Genomic DNA, 18933 nt, shown 5'->3' with positions numbered 1-18933 from the left:
CTTGTGCATGTCTTTGGTGGAAATATGCATTCACTCTCTTAATTATAGGCCCAATGCTGGAATTTCTAGGTAGCATATATTTAGCTTTAGTAGGTGAGGCCAAACCATTTTCCAAATTTCAAATTTATGTTTTACCAGCAATGTATGAGTGTTTTAATTGTTCCATATCCAGCACATCCAATTTTGTATCTGGTTCTTTTCACTTGTGATGAGTATTTACCAGGGTTTCTATCTATTCTTCATAACCTTCACTTCTAATATTGCAAAATACTTCATGGAGTGTTGGTTTCATAATTTGCTTAGTCTATGATTCTTCTGAAAATGAGGGTTGTTTTAGACTATAAATGTAAGATTTAATATAAACTTAATATTATTTATGGTCTTAAAAAAGTAATTAAATTATGTGGCAGCCTGACTTGATTGTTGGGTCTAATGATGCTTTTGGTAATAATGCATACACAATAATGCATATCACTGTTGTAAATGCAGCTTATGATGAATCAAAACATATATTCATTAAAAGTACTAGGTATTAATGCTTTTAAGTTGTGAGTTGTAACTTTCACTGATATGAAGAATATAAGAGATTTTTTTCTTGTTGATACTCTATATTAATAGTCCTTTATTCACTCTCATAGTTACTGATTCACTGCCCCTCCCCCCCCCTTTTTTTTTTACCCCAAATAGGAATAGTTCTCTTCCACATTTCTATGTAGGTCAGAACTAGACTTGCATGTGTGACCAGCAGTTGGAAGTAGTTTTATGAAGTGCTTCATGAGGATCTAGAGTTTGACTGCCTTGGTTCAAATCCTGGCTCCACTTAATGCTAATGTGTGTCTTTGGGCAACTTACTTCACCAAACTGTGTCTCGGTATTCTCCTTTAAATGGGAATAATTATTGAATTTATTTCATAGGTAGTGGTAATTATTAAATGAGGTAAGCATTTTAAAATGTTTTTCATAATGTTTGGTACACAGTATTCAATAAAAGTTACCTCTGGTTTCTATCCTCATACTTGTGTTTTCTTGTATATACATTAAACTGCAGTTGTCACTTCAGAGGGCTCCAGTTTTTTACTTCTTAACTTATATTTCCAGTGGAAAAAATACAAGGAAGTACTGTGTGTAGGAAAGATGTTGGTGTGCCCAATACAATAAAGGAAGAAGAGACCAGATGGCCATCCACCCATGTACTTAGCTCACCACCCCCACCATCATCCAACTCTGGATTTACTTGCCAGACATGGCACACTTTCTCTCTAATTTCTGACTGTTTTCAGAAAATGTTATGCCTCCGGTACTTTTTTTAGGTCAAGGAATAAAAAGTAAGGGTGCTCAAAAATTGGAAATCCTCTTTTTACTCCTCTTCATCCCAAGTTTCTTTCATAGACTAGAGACAAATCTGGGAGATTTAGATAAGCTAAGAAATGGCCAGTTAGCCTCCACAAGAGTGCATTTTGTCAATTAAAAAATGTCCTTTATTTAAATAAATCAGCATAGATAGTATTTTTTGTTGAATGCATTAGCATAGCCCAACATCTCCAGGCATTTTCCACTGTCAGGTGATCCCTGGTGTATGGACATTGAGATTGCTCAATTCTGTGATGCATTTATATTGAGATCTTACCCGGCTTTGGGTACTATACTCCATGGTCCTAAGAGACTGATTTGACTGTGGGCTCAGACTAAGGTATCTGTTGCAAGGCAAGATTAAGCTACCTCCTAAACTGACTGATATACTTAGGTAACTCTCTAGGGAAAATCCTTGCCTAAGGTTGTTTGGGGACAGCCTGACTTCTGTATAACCCTGGAGCTCACTGCCCCAATGAAATTAGTTAATCCATGCCTTAAATTAGATAGCCTTTTTAATTCAGACCTTTCCCCATATCTAAATACTTTGAAGACAAGATCAAAATCAGATAGATGCCTTGGTATTTAACATTTTATCTGAACAAAAAGGTATTGTGTTTTATTAATAAGCTAATGCAAATTAGACAGTTTTGTTAACTGTGAAGAAAGCTCACAGGAGAATTCTAAGGCAGAACATGTTAATTTTGCCTGTAGATTGAAACCCAGTTGACCAGATGACCTGTCTCTATAACTTCTTGCCAGAAATTGGATGTTGAGTTAAATGCCTATGTAATAGGAGTCAAGATATCAATAAGAGGAATGACAGTAATGCTGATGCCTTCAGAGTATGGGCATTTAGCTAGCTCAAAGTTTTTGTACTTGTCCTGCCAAGTTTGCTATTGCAACCACAGATACATATTTCATTCAATCATCAATGATGAGATATATTTTTAAAAAATAGACATGTCTGTCAGTAGTTGCAAAAGTTATCCTCAGAATGTTTTAAACTTGCATATAATTTTCTCCTGACAATGCTTATTTCTTACTTATAATTTTAATAGCGTTTTAATTGTATACCAAAATTAGTTTTAGAATACTGCATTTAGAAAAAGTGAAAAAAAAATCATTTAAAAGGACTACGCTTTCATGCATATTTATGCTACTCTTAAATTACTAATGAATAATTTCTTCAATCTGAAACAGAATTTCTAAACATTATTTTGCTCACCCATATATGCCTCCTTTGCCTTAGTCGCTTTCTTTCACTTATCAACACAGTTTCCATCCTTTTGAGAAGGAAAAGTAGGATGTAGTGTCATTGTATCATTAACATCACTAGTCTTTTCTTCTAAATTCTATCAAAACTATGTGCAATAATTATAGACTCATTACTGCCAAGTTCAACTAGGAACCAAGTTAGTTGGTTTGACAGTCTGGGAGATCCTGATAAAAGTTGACAGACCAAACATTTATAAACTTGGAACTAGAACCTAGCCTTCAGGAGAGCAACCCCTATTCTTGCTCTCCTGACTGTTCTTGGCAAAATGAGACAGCTTTCTCCTACTCTGCTAAACTTCACTATTCTCTCTCTGACTTGAATAAGATTATTATTGTCTCTTTTCTCTACCAAGTAACTACCCCACCATGTAGATCACCATATTCTTTTTAAATAAAGGTTAATCATAAACGTTATTATAATACTCACTAAAGAACATTTAGAAAATTAAGAAATCACCTATGGGCCTAGCATTCAAAGACTTCTACTAGTAAATATTGTGCTTTATTTTTTCTGTGCCATGGATTTATTTTTTAACAGATTTTAAAATGGTATTATTTGTAAAAAAGTTTCCGAACTTTTTTTAACTTAATATTGCTCATGAACATTTCCTATGTTTTCACATTGTCTTTATAAACTTCAATTATGTATTTTCTCATTATAAAAAAAATATGGTTTTAGCATAGAAACATTAGAAAATGCAGAAGAGTAAAAATAAGTGAACAAAAATCATTTCTATTTCATCATCTGAGACTGGCTGTATTTCTAGTTCTTCTAAATAAATAATTGGGGTTATTCTTTATACAGAACTTATATTTTGCTTTCTTTTAGCACCACAGTTTCATTAAATTAATCCATCATATGGTACAGGCTATTTAATTAATTGTGTCCTTATTTCTTTTTGTTGCTGTCATTGTAATTAAGACAACAATGAAAATCTTGCTCATAAGTCTTTTTCTTTTTAATAGTTGTTTTATTTGTTTATTTCCCCACCTCCCTTCCCCCATTGTTTGTGCCCGCCGCCTGGCCGCTTTCTGTGTCTGCTCACTGTGGGCTTGTCTTTGTTTTTTTAGGAGGCTCCAGAATGTACCACATGTTCTGTCATGTGGGAGGGAGGCACTCTATGGCCTGAGCCACCTCCTGCGGTCACCCCTCGGGCTGAAGTGTGGTTTGCTGGCCTGGCGGGGGAGCAGCCGCGGCAGGCCAAGCCGCTGCCCCCATAATAGGGTGGCTGGTCAGACTCACCTGAAGGGAGCTCAGCATGGGCGCAGAGTGCCCTCGGGTCTCCCCTTCTCGGCAGCCATGCTTCCGCGGCCGTCCCTCCTCCCGGATGGCGCCACACGATGCCTGTGGGGCGGCACCCTTCTTCTTCTTTCTCCCTGCGCAGGCGCAGGGCGGAAAATTCCAGTCTGCCCTTTTCCCCTCCCCCGACAGCAGCAACAGCCAGGCCTGGGCGGAAAAATCCAGTCTGCCCTTTCCCCTCCCCCGACAGCAGCAACAGCCAGGCGTGGGCGGGAAACTCAAGTCTGCCCTCCACCCCAGCAACAGCAGCCACCAATCCCTAAACCCTGCCCCTTCCCCCAGCAACAGCGACAGCCGATCTCTAACCACCACCCCTCCCCCGTCCAGTACCGCCCACTGACCTTTCTCCGGCAACCAATCAGAACAGGGCGTGGCTTCGACCAATCAGCCTTCCCCAGCCCCTATAAAACTGTTGCCTCTCCCTCAATAAAGTTGGACTTGCGTGTTTACCTTGTCTCCGCGGTAGTTCTGCCGTGCGCCCTCCAGTCCTGAGAGCCCCCGACAAGGGCCTGGCCTCCCTTGTCCCCAGTTCGTCACCTGCTTCTCCGGGCGACCCCTTCATCGCCGGCTTCTCCGGGCGACCCCGTCAGCCGAACCGCGCAACCCCTGTGAGACCGACCCCTCGTCTGCTGCCGGACCGACCCCTCGTCCCAAGTGGGACCGACCCCTCGTCCCAAGCGGGACCGACCCCTCGTCCAAAGCTGGACCGACCCCTCGTCCGCAGCCAGACCCCACCTCTACTGACCGAGCAAGCCGCCGCAACCTCCACTCCCTCTTAAGTGTTTATTGGAATTACCAGTTTGTTAATGGAAGTACTGGTTCAAATTATATGAACATTTCAAAAATTTATCTCATATAGTCAAAAATGTTTAAACTCTCAACAAATTTGAGAATTTCTTCCTCATACCATTTTTTTAAATTTAAATAAATTTTAAAAAATTTATTTCTTTGTGATTTTGGTTTTCAGTTTACTCTATTAGCCACTTATATTTCTTCTATCAACCCTCTTCTTACTTATATAGCACGTTTTAAACAACAGCTATAAAAAATAGAGGCAACTTCTGCTTATTGGAGATTCACTGTTTACCAGCTATTATCCTAGTGCTTTGTTTGCATCACTTCTAATTTTACCAACCATCTAGTCAAACAAATATTACTTATCTTAATATTATAAACATCTTCTAAAGATGATGAAACAGCTACTTGAAAACTTTATCATTTGTCCGAAGTTATCTGCCAAAAAGTGTTTGAACCAGGACTCCTACCCAAAGCTGAACAACTCCAAGGCCTAGGAATGTCTTCATTAAAATCCTAAAAGTGAAATGATTCATGCTTCATTACATGGAACACACACCCATAAGTACACCACCAAAAAACAAAGCAACAGATCACCCTAATTCGCTCCCTTTTATCCATGAGCAGATATCATTTCAACATCTCTTTATGCATGTTATAGAGATAGCAGGATGAATAGAATTGGATGGATGAGCAGATAGATGGATGATAGAATGGATTTTTTAAAAAACTATGAAAATGAAATTATACATGTTTAAATAATACCTCTAACAAAAATGTAATCTTATTTATACTATTTATCCTACAAAAAGGCTTAATATTGGTATAAACAAGAATTTAAAAATTTTTGTATTATTTTTTCCAAAATTGAAATGACAAGCAATTTTCACATTTATTTTCTTGTAATTTTTTATAGTCTCTTTTTCTAACATTTAACTTTCTAATCTATAAAGAGTATATTTGGGCAAACTATCTGAAATACAAAGCTAACTATTTTTCTCCTAGAAAACTAAATTAGCTTGACATATATTGAATGAGTCTTCTTTTCCCTCACTGCTTTGTATTATTTGTCATGTGAAGTTCATTGTATAGGTTATTTTTAAAATGTTCTCCCTCTGCCTTATGAAACTCATATTTGTATTGTCTAAAACAAATACTCTTACAGAAAGTTAGGATGCCATAGCATCACTACTCTACCTATTTAAAGAATAAAATACTCTTTTAAGTGACATGTTATGGAACCCAAAGGTTTATGATTATGTTCCATTTGTGAAAAATAAAATATATATGCAAACACTGACTTTGTTGCCACTTTGGTTCTGAATGTTGACAAAGAAATAGAGAGTAAATCATGTAAAAAGAAATTCTGTACCGACAAGAATAATGGGTATTAGCACAATAAGAACAATAACAGACTAGTTTCCCACTGGCAGAAAATGTGGGTTCCAGATGGCCTACTGATACTCTAAATCATTGATCGTGGGGTAGGGGGAGTTACATGCCTTCCCATGACCAATACAAGAGAATCATCTGGGGACTATTTTTGTCTCTACAAGAAACACCCTCATGCACACTTACCTATCACAGTCCCCCAATCTCTCCCCACAGAATCAGAGTCGTTAAAGCCATCGCTCCTGCTTCAGGTCTGTCATTTTCCTTTCCTCACTCATCATGTTGGTTCAGATACTGTGATTTTATCACCCAAGATTGCAGTAACTTCCAACAATCATAGTTTACATTGATAAAAATAATGCCCTAAGCTTAATTTCTTTCAATCTTGCTTGAGTTTCATTTTCTTCATTCTTCTTCTAAGTATTCAGTAATGAGGACCATAATATAATATTTCAAGTAGTTAAATTTGATGCATCAAAGATCCTGCACATTAAACAATTGTGATTTATCTTACTATGCATTTATATGTAATGAAGAAATTGTTTGATTTAAATGCTTGTGTAGCTTAACTGGATATAGTGTTAGCTGGAGAAAACCTCTTGAAATGTAGGCTCAAATTCCTTAATGAAAAGCAAGCCTTGTCTAAGGAGACATGCACAAAGACTCTTCAGAGATGCAAACAGGAAAATACCCATATATTTCTACAATATAAATTCCCAAAATCCCATTATTTTTTATTAGTGTATCTGTATTTGAATTGAAGCATTAAAAGAATACTTTTTTGGAGATGCTGTCAGAGTTATTCACCAGACTCAAAAATAATTATTTGCATATTTTAGTTCGAACTGACAGTGACAGGGCAAATGGCTAGATTCGTCTGACCTGAAGTAGCAATAAGCAGAGGGTAAGACTTTTAAGTATGCCCATTCATTCTGATTTATTATATTATTTCAGCATGCAGACATTGGATATTGGAATATTAGACATCTTTGGTTTTGAAGAATTTCAAAGGAACGAATTTGAACAAGTAAGTAGGCTTTCTTTTGAAATGTGAACTTTAATGTTTTTTTCCATATAAGTTCCTTTTTGTTCAACAAAGATTATTAGTCCAAATACCTACAAATCGGGAATTAAAATAAATACTTTGCAGTCATATTTTTATATTAGTATTCCTGGTTTGTCGCACTATATGGCATTTATATGTGGTCTTTGTAAATTGGTATAAATAAAGGCACTTGTTAACAGATAATGTTAGATGGAATACCTGAGCTGTGCTTATGGAAATGCTATTTCAACTAGGTCAGAGAGTGGGAGAAGGACATCTGGATTTGAAATCAGAACAAAGGTTTTCAGAAGCCATGACCAACAGTGAGAAGGGAAATACTCTATGAGGCTAACTGCTGTGATTTGTATATTCACCTCTATGTAACATTCATACAAATGACTGTTGGAATATCATAAAAGTATATTTGAGATGTGTCGAATATTTTTAATCCATTTATGATTTAAAGCATTTTGAAAAAACAAATTATTTAGATATACTAATAGTACTATATGAATAGTTTTATCAAATTTGATATGCCTAAAAATTAAGTGGTAAAGAAAATATTAGAAATAGAACTTGTGTTGGCATGCAGAAAAGGAAAAATTAGTAACGAGGAATGGGTTAAAGGAGAAAACAAAGCTGCAATGTAATGCATGAAGAATTAGAACTACAAAGCATTTAGGGAAAACAATAATTACATAACATGTTTAATTTATCTTTTATAGGAAATAATGTAGTGGTTAATTATATTGGATATGGAAATAAATAGAATTATGCTTAAAGACCAACTTTGTGACTTTTACTAGCCAGAGTTGCCTTGGCCAAAATGAAAAATCATAAGAGACTTGGCTTCCTTGTCCGTAAGATGGGACTAATGATAGACTTTATAGAGTGGTGTGATTAAATAAGGCCATGACGATAAATGTTCTGGTATAACTAACAAGCCCATTGTAAATATTTAAGAAATGGTGGATAGTTACTGCTACTGTTGTAAACGAGAACACTTCATATCCTTTAAAAATTTAGCCAAATTTATTTCTAGAAAAGCGGTACATCATTTTGTGGGTAAATCCTAAATCATGTTGACTCACCTAATTCGGGGTGAGTCAGCATGAACTGTGTTCTTTACAAAACCTCACAAAAAGATCAGTTTGAAATAAGGTCAAGGAGTCCATAAATTTCTTCTCTTTTCGTACTTTTATACCCATGGATTAATGGAAAAGGGTGGACTTCAGGTTTTTATTTATTTTTCTGTAAGAAAAATAGCGATAAAAAACAGAAAGAGGGTAGTTTAAAGAAGGGACAAAATAAGCAAATCTGCAGGCTGCCTCTTATGTATTCCTCAGCTCAAAAGCTTGAATGTTGCTCAGTAGTGGTACTGATTCCTTGCTTTTTTGCCTTAGAAAATGAACAAGTTTTCATGTCAGTTGTGTGATTCACTTGTTTCTCCATCTCCTGGTAAGTGACATGTAGAAATCACAGGTGTAATGATGTTGTGCCAAGTCGTCTGCTAGGGGACACACCTCCCAATCCCTGACGCCACATCCAGACCCAATTACTTATGAAATCTGTACTAGCAAATAATCTGCCCCCCACAGCTTTTTTTTTTAACTTAGACAAGGCTTATTTTAGAGGTGATTTTTATTCTTGCTCCAATCCCTGTGTATTTTTAAGTCACCAGAAATGTAATAGGGTTTCTACTAATAATGAATTAACCCTGTGAAACTGGACACAGTTTTTCATTTTGTGAACTTCCATTTCTCTTGCTTCTGATGGAATAGCAGAGTTGTCATATGATTTCAAAGTTTGTCCCCTATCTCATTAAGGCAGTGTCCTGTGACAAACACTGATGACAAGGACTGTGAGAAACATTTATAATGTTCCTTATGAAGCATACTTATTTTATTGCAAGTATGTAAATCTCTTATTATTCTTTCTGCTAATTTTTAAAATTACATACTTTAGAATATATTCACAGCCTGGGATTTTTATGTAACAAAGAATGGCATTTTTTTCAAATCTAAAGATGGAGTCATATTAATTACCAAAAGCTAGTTTTAGGCATTTATGAGTAAACTGTCAAGATCAATTCTTAGACATAAATTATGAAACAAAAATACTTTTAAAAACATCTTTTTTTATATCAGCTTTGCCTTTCTGTTGTGCAAAAGAGCAAGGAGGAGTCATTTAGAAATATAAAATCCTTTTCTTTGTGATGAATCCAAATCCTTTCTTACACTGGATTTAGCAAATCCTTAAATTTGCATGAACTTTTTTTCAAGACCACTGGTTTGAATAATACAATTCTAGACTCCTGAGTGGCTCACAGAATGCATGCCTCCTCATTTTTTATTCCATTGCAAACTTTCAACAAAATACCCAACACATCAGTGCTATATTCAGAATCAAATGTAGATAAAATTAGTGCTTTTCTAAGTATTTCTTTTATTCTGAATAGTTGGTTATTGACCCATCTACCAACTATTCAGTAGAATGTCAATGCCTGCAGGGTTGAAATTGTGTCTTGTACATTTTTTTTTGTATTTAACAGGATTTTAACAAATGTGTTTTCAATTGAAAATTTTTTCATACAAAAATACCAAGTCCCTATAACACTCTTTGCTTCTTCTAAGTTATGAGTTCAGATCACTGAATTAAGAACTTAACTATTCACTCCATCCAACATTGACCTATTTAAGTATAATTCATTTAGCTCCCAAATAGTCTGTGCTCTCTGCTAACTGTTGCAGACACCAGGGTAGGAGATGTAGCTCAAGCAGTTGAGCACCTGCTTCCCATGTATGACATCCTGGTTTCTATCTCCTGTTCTGGTACCTAAAAGAAAAAAATTGTTGCAGACACCAAATTGAATAAGATATGCTCCTCAAATTCAAGATCTTCAGAATGAGGTGGCAAAGCTAATAATAGTCAGCATACTAAAAGCAATGATAGAAACCCTTACTGACTTTTATGGAATAAGAGAACCTAATTTGGCTATGGGGGTATAGGGAAAATTTTCCTGGATTCATCCACCTGACCTGAGTTGAGTATTAGAAATTGAGCAAGATTTAACTAGGAGAAGGAGTGGTTCAGGCTTACCAGTGAGAAGAGCTTGTACACATAGCTGAGCTATAAGGATTTCCACAGTATGAGGCTGGGAAAACAATGTATCAGTAGAGGAGGACAGATCACCGAGGTTCTTCTATACCATACCAAAGAGCTTAGATTTTATTCTGTAGGAGATGGGAAACCACTGAAGAATGTCAAACATGGCAGCATCTTAGACTTATTTGCCTTTTAAATGGACCATTCTGGATCTGTAGGCAGGATAGATTTGAAGTAGACAAGACTTGAGGTAGCTCTTATAGTTCTCCAAAGAAAGGAGATACGGTTGTTCTTGGGTACCAGAAATAGACAAAATAGAATAGCATGTATTTTCAATTGAAGTTTTAAAGAACACTAGACACATAAGAGAAAAAAAATCTTCATAATGAATTTCCTAGTGGTCTTCTTGCTCAGTAATAATATGCACTCCTTCATAATTGTTCCTCTGTAAGAAGATTGCCAAATAATTAGAATAGGTACAATTTTGAGCAGCTCTTAGGAAGTACTCCAAGACATCTGCCAACTAGTTATCCTCAAGTAGCTCTAAAGATTAGATGGATGCTTTACAATATTCTTAAATGAGAATTTGTTTCACTAATAGGAAATGCTAGTGCAGTTTTTCCCACTTTTTATGAATCATTACTATTCAAAACTATTTCAGACATAATAAGGACCATTTTAAGAGTTATAACTTGGCTATAGCCTCATATATCAATGTACAGGGACATACTTAATAATTTGAGGACCAAAGTACCATTTGGAGATAATGCTAGAAAAATAGAATAGTGATAAACAAGACAAAGATACCTCTTACACATTGCAATGCCAAGCATATTATTTAAAAGAAAGGAGTTAAAAGCATAAAAAATAGAAAGGACAGGAAATAATATTTCTATTTCTGGGTATGATGTTCTATGTCTAACCCCTCCCCCCAAAAAAAAGAGAGAAAAAAAATACAGAAATGAAAAGCTGGATAAATAATAAGTTATAAAACCAGTGTGCAAAATCCAGAAACTTATGCATATTAAGAAATAACTTGTTAGAAGATATAATGGGAGGAAAATGATATTTACATTAGTCAATATAACTAAATAACCTACATAAGGGAAACTATAAAATCTTCCTGGAAGTCATGAAAATAGAGTTAAATAACAGAAAGATGTACCTCATTCTTAGATCAAAAGATATAAGGATATCATAAAGATGCTGATCCTCCCTAAACTAACTCATAAATTTAACTTGATGCAATCCCAATACAAATGAATGAAGGAGGGATGATAGAATTACAACAGTGTTATATCTTCTAATAAGTAATAAACCTAGCCAATGACTATCATTGATTGCTAACATTACAGAAAGAGAGGCAACATACACAATTTACCTATCAATTAGTCTTGCAAAGGAAGAAAGAGAGAAAGGAAAGAAGCGAAGAAGGAAAGATGGAAAGGAGGGAGGACATTTGGGAGGGAGGAAGAAAATCTAAATATAATGAAGTATTTTGATCTAACTAATTATTGACAAGAAATAAGAACAGAGGAACATGGCAAAATTAACCATGTGAATGCACTCTGCATAATCCAGATTGTGGTAAACTGTATAGAACAATCTGATTTCTTCAACATATAAAATGCAAGGGAAAAAGGCGAAAGAAAGGAGAGTGACCTTATGGATTAAAGATAATCATCTGAATTTATGAACATTATTTGACAGTACTTTGTAAAACTAAGTATGAAAAATTTTAAGATAATTGAGATAATGTGAAATCTGAATATTTGATGAAATTAAAATCTTTGATTATATTTGTATGATAAATGTACTATACATGTGGTTTTTAAAAAGTCATATTTTAAAGAACTATATTAAAATATTTACTGAGGAAATGACATAATGTTTGGAAATTGCTTCAAATAAGTCCACTTTTGAGGGTGGTAAGGAAATGGATGTGGCTATACATGAAGCAGAATTGGCTGTGAGTTGGTAATTGCTGATAATGATTAAAGTTGATGGTTAGTTATATGAGAGTTCATTAAATTTCTCTCTTCATTCTCATTTACACTGATCTGTAATATGCTATTTTAAGTAAAGGAGAAAATTTTGAGGTTGTATCTGTAGCTATAATTTTAATGAATGGTAGAATTTTTCTTCTCCAAATATATAATGCAATGTTCTGCATGCCACAGATTTGCCTCAAAGCACAATGTTAAGTAGTGGTAACAAATAATTTAACATACAATAATTTCCCCCAAATTATCCACTAGATACATGACATGCAAATATTTACTATGAAACCCTTTAAGATAGGGGGTGAAATAAAATTGCATATCAAAAAACAGCTGTCAGAATATAGAGACTTTGGAAAGAAAACAAATTTGTTCAAAGCAAACATTTCTGTCACAGAAGATAAAATTGTGATATATAATCTGTCTACAAGCCAGATTTAATCTAAACTGATTTCGGAGGAGTTGTCAACGATTCAGAACATTTTCCTGCTTATAGACAGTTTTGTGAAAAGTGAATTTATTGGAAAATCCAAGTCAACCGTAACTCAATCAGGCTTGGGCTAGGCATTCAAAGAACTTGGAAAATGCAGATACCATAACTTCTAAAGTTTTATGAAATGAGATTTTATAATATGAAAACTTCTACCTCAAAAAATACTTCAGCATCCTTACTGGATATGTAGAAAGGTAAATCAAATAATAATAATAACTGCCCTGAATCATACTCTTTCCATATACAATTCACATGGATCATCCCATTTTACAGATAAGAAAACCAGTGTTACTGCCTCTGTTCTATAAGAGCATAAAGCATATACTAGCAGTATAACCATTTTTCTTTATTTGCATCAGGGTAATCTGTGGTTCACTCATTCAACAAATATTTCTTGTGCATGTACCAAATACCAGACACTCTTCAAGACGCAAAGGGTTATACGGATTATATAGTGCCGTAGGTAGGGCACAAAGGTAAGAAGGACCAATTCTAATTGGATGTCATGAAAGAAGGATTGGAGCTAAAAACAAAAGGCTTGGGAAAGCCTTCATGAGGAAATGTTACTATTTTCATCCTCAGTGTGACAGGATCCATGCAATTATAATCACAGTATATCTTCTAATAACTAGTAGATGTTTATCTCAATCTATTGACTGACATCATCTATTAATATAATAAAATATTTTTAATTGCTAAAGCTGTTTCACATATACATGTTTTGAATGTCTAACCCTATCTTAAAGCATTTTCTTTTTGGTTATGTCCTTTTCAGACACCATTTCAGGAACTCAACAAGCTGTTGGCAACACTCTTTAAGAAAAATTTGAGTAAAGCTGAGTTTTATTCTCCTTAAAAGCAGACTCATAGGACATTGCTACTCAAGTCGCTATAGAAACATAAACACAATAATTAAATAATGAGATGCTATATCAATGTATCACTTATAATAATATTGGATTATATATTTAAAAATTGTTGGGTTATAAAATTTTCTAAGGTAAAACCTGAAGCTTTAAAATAAGAGCACTGATTTTGATCAAGGTCATGTTTCTAAATCCTGGGCATGGCTTCTTTTTTTCTTTTTTTTTTTTTTTTTTTTTATTTAATTCCCCTCCCCTCCGCCGGTTGTCTGTTTTCTGTGTCTTTTTGCTGTGTCTTGTTTCTTGTTTCTTTGTCCGCTTCTGTTGTCATCAGCGGCACGGGAAGTGTGGGTGGCGCCATTCCTCGGCAGGCTGCTCCCTCCTTCGCGCTGGGCGGCTCTCCTTATGGGTGCACTCCTTGCGCGTGGGGCTCCCCTACGCGGGGGACACCCTGCGTGGCGCGGCATGGCTTCTTTTTAAACTCAGGATGTGTTTAATGTACAAAATATCATAAAATGTCTCTAAAACTATTTTTTTTAATTTTAAATTGTTTTTCCTCCTATCATTAGCATATTATTATATGCATTTGGCAATAAATCTGGCCGATAGGTTTGTTGTTGGCTGACTCCGTTGGATAATCCCTCAAGTCCCAAATTAGTGGTTATTTACTTTATGCATAAATTGAACTCATTAAAATGTTGAGTTTATTTTACAAATCTATATTGCTCTGAGCAACAGAATAACTAAAAGGACTGTTGCAGAGAGTGAAAATGCTTTGTATAAAAACAATAGCTTTATGTATATGAAGAAATGCTACTCATTTACATACACAAACATTTTAAAATAACAAAGGAAAACCAGAGGAAAGGATGTGGGGAGGAGAAAACAAAACAAAACAATAACAAACAAAAAACCCAACCAAGAGACAGGGTGCAGGAGGCTCCAGCCTATGTATGCACTAGCTGAGAGGCCTGATGCAGGACCTGGTAAGGGAATCAACTGCAAAGCAGTATAGTCCTTCATTATATTTTATAATAAAAGCAGGTTATTGACAGAGATGGTGTTCTCTAACTAGCAAGTCAAGATAGTTAATACAAGAAAAAAAATATATATATGATTTTCCCCCAAAAGGATGGCAGAGAAGAAAGACCTCTACAATAATAGGAAATTCAAAGATGGCAAAATAAATTATGTAAGTTTAAAACTGAAACAAGTATGAGAGCTGTTCTCTCCTTATCAACCCCCTTCCATCATCTTGTAGATAATATATTGAAATCAAAATAATTGGTTTGCTGAACGAAGTACATACAGCTAGCAGGTAGCACTCTGGTGAGCCCCTAGTCATTCTTTGTAAAAGTAGATTGGAATCCCCATCCCAGGGTCCACAAGATGGAGGAATATAATATGGATTGGTGTGGATTGGTACTCTACTATAGAACTTCGTGACTCTAGCAATGGAAGAAACTGTGTCATTGATGTGGAGACAGTAGCCACGAGAGTTGCTGAGGGCAGGGAGAGGGAGAAAGAGGTGTGATATGGGGCATGTTTGGGACTCGGAGTTGTCTTGAATGATAGGGACAGATGCAGGACATTATCATGCCATAACCCACTGGATGGACTGGGGGAAGAATGTGAACTACAATGTAAACTGTGGTCCATGCAGTATAGCAGTGCTCCAGGGTGTATTCACCAAATGAAATGAATGTGCCTCACTGAAGAAAAGGGATGCTGATGTGGGAGGAGCAGGGGTGGGAGGTGGGGAGTGTGTATATGAGAAGTTTTGTGTGATATATTTATCTTTTAAAAAATAGACAAAAAAAGATATCTATCCCACCCAAACTGATGTACAGATTTAATGCAATCCCAATAAAAATCAACACACAATTTTTTTTAATGAGCTGGAAAGAGTAACTATGAAATTTACTTGGAGGGGCAAAAGGCTCCAGATAGCCAGACTTACTGAAAAAGAAAAATGAAATCGGAGGAATCACATTCCCTTATCTCTAATAACAGTTTTGACATTAAAGTCTATTTCATCCAATAAAAGTATAGCTCTTCTGCTAAAAAAAAAAAAAGCAAATTGAAAGTTCACCATACACATTGGTATGTTAAAGGTCCTGAGAAGTCCTGCACAAGAGAAGCCCATTAGCTTAACTGACACCAATGTTTCCCTGTTATCTTCTGTTTAATATGTTTTGGATCATTAAATTTTGGCATCTCATAAAATTAGTATTCTTCTGAAATATCTGAGAATGCCAAATTAACTGACATCTAAAATTAGTCCAATTCATATATATCTATTGATAAATGACTCCATGAATGGATTGTATACTCTTTGTTCTATCTCAGTTTATGTTCAGCCATATCTGCAAATTAGAATCATGTGGAAAGTTTTTAAAATACATCAATGTATGGGCCTCACTCTGATTTATTAATAATTGGTTTGGGGTCAGGTCCAGACATCAGCCTTTTTAATATGCAGATAAGATTGAGAATCACTGTCTAACACCTGGGGCTCCACCTTCAGCTGGAGTCAGCTTTAATTAATTACCTTCTTTAATTCTGTGGTGTGCATGTCATGCTCTATTATATTTTAGCTTTAGAAATATTTCACTGAGTGATAAAAATAAAGGGAGAACAGTTGGTGAAAATTTGCTTAGGAAATTAAGTTTGTCATTAATACAAATGATAGCCCATCTGGATAAGCAATAATGCTGTTAGTAAAGAATGTTTCCATGGGGTGCATAAGTTTTATTATTAAGCTACTTAACAATGGCTCTTAATGTACAAAGCATGTATTTTAATTAGAGATGGCTGCATACTAATTAAGCATTTACTTAATTATTCATTAGCATTTATGAGTGCCCACCTTTCACCCATATTCAAGTCTACTCTGATGAGTACTTGGAGGTCTTATGGGACCCCAAACAGAATTCTGATGGACAGAACTAAAAAGGAAAATTAATGATTGCTTTTCATTGAAGGTAACAGTATATTCAATTATTGATGTGGATTTATACTTCTAGATTCATAAACTAATTTGCTTGTGAAATCCTCACTTTATCTTTTGGATTGTGTTTTATACATACCCACATATGCATACAGAGCCATTTCATTGGAAATAAATCAAGAATAAACAGGCTCTGGCCATGACATTGGCCACTGAAATTGGTAGGATACATTTTTCCAGTTCTCAACTAGGCACCTGACACTGGGTGATAAGTTCATATTATTCCCTTAGCTACATATACTGGCAGTTTTGAAATGCGCCCTACATTACTTCTTTCATATTTTAATTTGGTTCAAACAGTAAGTGCTCTGAACAATTTAGTATAGGGAGGAAGAAACTTTTTTTGGTAAAAAATTTTATTGTACATATACATCAAAATGTGTTTGAAGAACATTCTACTTTGAACTGCATATGCTCCCAGTGAATCACTTTTGTACTCAGTCTTGCTCACTCCTGTTAGAAATACAAATATATATTTAGTTTCAGAAAACACCGCTGTAATAAAAGCTACAAGGTAAAAATCAGTCTATAGGCTCCTCAGTTTCACACAGCAAGCTGGAATTATCCCTTTGGGATATTAATAAATTACTTTTGTTTTTTTTTCCTCCAGAGTACAAAGTACAGTAAAAGTTGCAAGTATATTATAAGTGTTACCCATGTCATAAAAACTATCTACCTTATGGGACTGCTGTTTAGAAATGCTAGAAAATCAAATAGAGAAACTATTATGAATCATTTCTACCAAGAGAATAAAAACTGGGTTGCTCTATCCAAAGGCACAGGCCAAATTCCTTTTCTGTTAGCCAGTTTGGCATACTGATTTAGACTATCCTGGAAAAGAAAAGAAAAAGGAGACATACTCTAACTCATTCCAGCTCTTTCTATGTACCATGCTTTCATCTACATTCACAGTTGGATTCACCCTTTTGACTGAACTGACAAACCATTTCATTGAAGCAAATATTCAGTTCAATTAAGTATCAGTTAAAATTACCAACTGAGGAGCATATGTAGCTTAAGCAGTTGAGCTCCCACCTCCCACATTGGAGATCCCAGGTTTGGTTCCCAGTACCTCCTGAAAAAGCGAAAATAAACGAGGAAATACCAACTCAGGGAAGCCAATATGGCTTGGTGGTTGGCACTGGCTTCCCACATACGAGGTCCCAGGTTCAACCCCTTGTATATAAAAAAAGAAAAGAAAAATTTACCAGTTGAAATATCTATTTTTTATAATGAAAAAGCTCAGGTCAGTCAAAACACTGCAACCAGTCTCATATACACAAAGAGCATGCAAAAAGAGAGTTGAAAGCATAGAATTCAATCAGATTTTCATCAAAAACATTTTTTATTGCAGCCTATTGAGCGCAAAATGATGGAGAATTATATTAAGTAAAGTTAAGGTATCCAGGTCCATCTAAGTATTGTTAATTTAAAAACTTCAAAATGAGGGGAAAGATATGTAATACAATTTGGATATTTCTTGTATAATACAGAATCAGTCATTAGTTTCTTTCAAGATCCATTAGGTGATGTCTTTTTGTTTCATGCATGAACAGACATCACCTTATTTGTCATGACTTCAACATTCGTTTCACAAGTGATCTCTTCTCTTAAATATGTTACATTTAAGCACCCTATCTATAAACACTTTTAAATTAAACTGCAGTTGTTCAGATCTATTGGGGTTTTCCTAAATGACTATATATATTTTTTGGTAAGTTTTTTTTTTAAATATTAGAGAAATTGTATGCTTCAAGAAAAATCACATAGAAAATAGAATTCCCATATATCCCTGCCTTCATACACAGCTTACTTAATATTAACATTTTGAATATGAATCTTTGCTACATTGATGAAACAGTATTATTGTAAATTAGAGTATTACTATAGTCCATACTTTACATTAGGTTTCACTGTTGGGTTGTACAATAAAGTTGTTTTTAATTTTTATTCTAGTAATATATATAAAATCCAAACCTTCCCCCTTTTAACCACATTCAAATATGTAATTCACTGTTATTAATTACATTCACAATGTTGTGCTACTATTCCCACCATTCACTACCATAGCATTTCCATCACCCCACACAGAAACTTTGTACCAAGTACATTAATTGATTTTCTTATGTGGAACCACACTTGTATACCTGGGATAAACCTCACTTGATCATGGTGTATAATTCTCTAAATGTAGTTTTGGATTTGGTTCGCTAGTAGTTGTTGAGGATTTTTGCATCTTTCTGTACGAGAGAGATTATTCTGTATTTTTTTTTCTTGTGGTATCTTTTTTTAAAAATTTAAT

At 35.1% G+C, this 18933-nt stretch overlaps 1 protein-coding gene across 9 annotated transcripts in view; it reads left to right on the top strand.

Annotated features, from left to right (window-relative positions):
* Nucleotides 1-18933, top strand: part of MYO16 (myosin XVI) — a 732830-nt gene that overhangs the window by 514102 nt on the left and 199795 nt on the right. For all 9 annotated transcript variants that reach the window (XM_058276443.2, XM_058276441.2, XM_058276437.2 and 6 more), the window contains exon 21: nt 7070-7142. In XM_058276443.2, coding sequence (XP_058132426.1) covers nt 7070-7142 — 73 coding nt within the window. The remainder of the gene's footprint in view (nt 1-7069; nt 7143-18933) is intronic.

The sequence above is a fragment of the Dasypus novemcinctus genome, chromosome 15 (assembly GCF_030445035.2).
Source record: "Dasypus novemcinctus isolate mDasNov1 chromosome 15, mDasNov1.1.hap2, whole genome shotgun sequence".
Lineage (NCBI taxonomy): Eukaryota > Metazoa > Chordata > Mammalia > Cingulata > Dasypodidae > Dasypus > Dasypus novemcinctus.
Note: the sequence above shows the minus strand (reverse complement) of the source record. Positions and strands in the feature narration are given on the sequence as shown.